Source organism: Arachis ipaensis, chromosome B03 (genome assembly GCF_000816755.2).
Source record: "Arachis ipaensis cultivar K30076 chromosome B03, Araip1.1, whole genome shotgun sequence".
Lineage (NCBI taxonomy): Eukaryota > Viridiplantae > Streptophyta > Magnoliopsida > Fabales > Fabaceae > Arachis > Arachis ipaensis.
In genome coordinates this window covers 12995614-12998247 of record NC_029787.2, presented here as the reverse complement: position 1 = coordinate 12998247, position 2634 = coordinate 12995614, and the positions used below count along the sequence as shown (strand labels likewise).

The 2634-nt window shown below is 31.7% G+C and overlaps 1 protein-coding gene across 1 annotated transcript in view; it reads left to right on the top strand.

Moving 5' to 3' along the window:
• The window catches only part of LOC107632537 (putative amidase C869.01), a 5045-nt gene continuing 3189 nt past the window's right edge, over positions 779–2634 (top strand). Inside the window, exons 1-2 of the mRNA XM_016336211.2 lie at positions 779–1379; positions 1993–2207. Of these exons, the coding sequence (XP_016191697.1) occupies positions 849–1379; positions 1993–2207 (746 nt within the window). The 5' untranslated portion in view covers positions 779–848. The remainder of the gene's footprint in view (positions 1380–1992; positions 2208–2634) is intronic.

Here is a 2634-nt window from a genome sequence, read left to right as displayed (position 1 = left end):
AGGAAGAAAAGAGCAGCAACGGCGGCGTAGAGCAGCTGCAACGGCGTGGAGCAGTGACCTTTTCCCTTTCCCCCTCTTCTATGGAAACCACCCCCCAGGATTCTCTTCTCCCATGTCCCTTTTTTTCTTTCTTTTTTTAATTTATTTTATTTTATAATTTTTTAGTTAGGGGTAATTTGGTAATAAAAATAACAAATTTATTAAAAAGGATAATTTTAAAACTCTTTGACCTCCTTTTAACGCATGTAACATGCCATATTATTCAATCATCCATCATATACGTCCTTTTAATTAAAAATGAAAACTCACCTATATATATAATTATCTTTGTGTGAAATGATAAATGAAAATTATGAGATAATTTAATATATTTAACTAAATTATCAAGTTATAATTTTTAAGGACCAACTTTATCGTAAAGATAACTTGCATCCAAATTTTATCATTTATTTAATACTTTAGCTACGTACATTTATTTAGTCAGTGAAAACGAAACTCATAGGGAGAGCTTTTTCTCATAATTCTATCTACAAATTAAATATCATAATCTTTCCGTTTGACTTATTTGAAACCGAGTTTCGTACGCTCTCTGTCTTTTTGTTTATTACAAAACTTCTCCCATTCGTTTTCATTTTCCTTTTTAGGATATGCTTTTACATTTTAAGTAATCTTTTATTAGTAATTTTAGAAAAAAAACAAGTAAACATTAAAATAATGATTTAAAAAAGAAAGCAAAGCTAGCACATTAACAAAAAGCAAAACAAACAAACATCTATACATATATATATATAAAGTGCAAACTACACACTCACTAACTATAGATAGAACCATCTAGAGAGCTATAGAATATGTCAATGGCTGCTGCTAGCTCCAGATCTTTCTCCTTCTTCTTCTCATGGCTACTTCTTCATACACATGTTCATGTTCATGCAATATTCGAGTTCAGAGAAGCAACCGTGAACGAAATCCAAAGCGCTTTCTCGCGAAACGAGATCTCGTCAAAGCAACTAGTGAAGTTGTACAAAGACGAGATTCTTAGAAGAAACCCTATACTCTGTGGCGTAGCGGATCTGAATCCGGACGCAGAATCTGAGGCTGAGAAAGCCGACCAAGAACGTGCGGAGGGGAAAGGAGGGACAAAATTGAGCGGAGTGCCGGTGTTGATAAAGGACAACATTACGTTCAAGAAGAAGCGGATGAGTACGACGGCCGGTTCGTATGCGCTTGCCGGATCGGTGGCGGCGGAGGACGCTTTTGTGGTGAAGAAGTTGAGGGAGGCTGGGGCCATAATTATTGGCAAAGCCACCTTGAAGGAGTGGTCTGGTTTTAGGTCTTCCAATATGCCCGGTGGTTGGTCTGCCTACGGTGGCCAAGCCAAGGTGACTAATAATTTTTTTTGCAGGAAAATTCGGGTGCATCCAACTTCATGTGAAGTTGATAATTAAGAGCTGTTAGATAGAAATTTAGTTAAATCAGTTAAATTATTTAACATCTTTTAACTATTAATTTTAGAAGGTAATAATTTAAAGTTATTTTATTTAATTTAATAATTATAATTTATGTATTTATTTTAAAAATAATTTATAAATATAAAATAAAATAATTTTAAATTGATTTAAGTTAATTTTTATTATCTTCCAATTATTTCGAATAGTTCTAACAGTTAAAAAAAGAGAAAATTTTGCTCAAAGTAGGTTAAACGATACAAATCTAAATATCAATGGTTCAAATTATATTATAAATACGTGACACGTCTTCTATAAAGATAAATTGATAATATCTCTCAAATAATAAATACGCATAAATGTATCATTTTATGAATATATATATATAATATATTTATAAATCATTTTATTCTTTTAATATTTACTAAAATTTTATTATTTTATGCTAATGATAAAATATATTATTTTTCATTTTACAAAGCCTAGTGTCTTGTGATATTAACTATTGCCTCAAAGTTAACGATGTGGATGCATGGATGGCATGCAGAACCCTTATAACTTGAGCAATGAAGTGTGTGGATCAAGCAGTGGATCAGCAATATCAGTGGCAGCAAACTTTGCAACGGTGTCATTAGGGACCGAAACCGATGGTTCAATAATTTGTCCTTCATCATACAACTCAGTCGTTGGAATCAAACCCACCGTTAACCTCACTAGCAGATCTGCCGTGGTCCCTATTTCTCTCAGACAAGATTCCGTTGGGTATATTCTCTATATTTATATATATAATAACCAAAATATTTGATATAATGACAAAAATTATTAAAAATAATTGATTTCTACAAAAAATAAATTTTAACTCTTTTTTTTATTTTTCTAGTGTATAATAACACATCTCACAATTGTTTTTTTTTTAAATATTGCATCATATGAAAAACAATTGTTTCACAAAAATATGCATGCCAATCAAAACCACATGCATGACGGCTATACGTCATCACTTCCGTATTAAGACTTAAGAGAAGTAATTTTCGTACATCAAATTTTATTATTTTTATAGAAAAAGAAGATAAACATCATAGTTCTGAATGAGGCCAAGTGGACCAGTTCATCGGTGCTAATTGCCACCAAATAGCCAGGACTATTATATTGCACTAATTCGAATTTTTACCGATTAAACGGTTTAAAT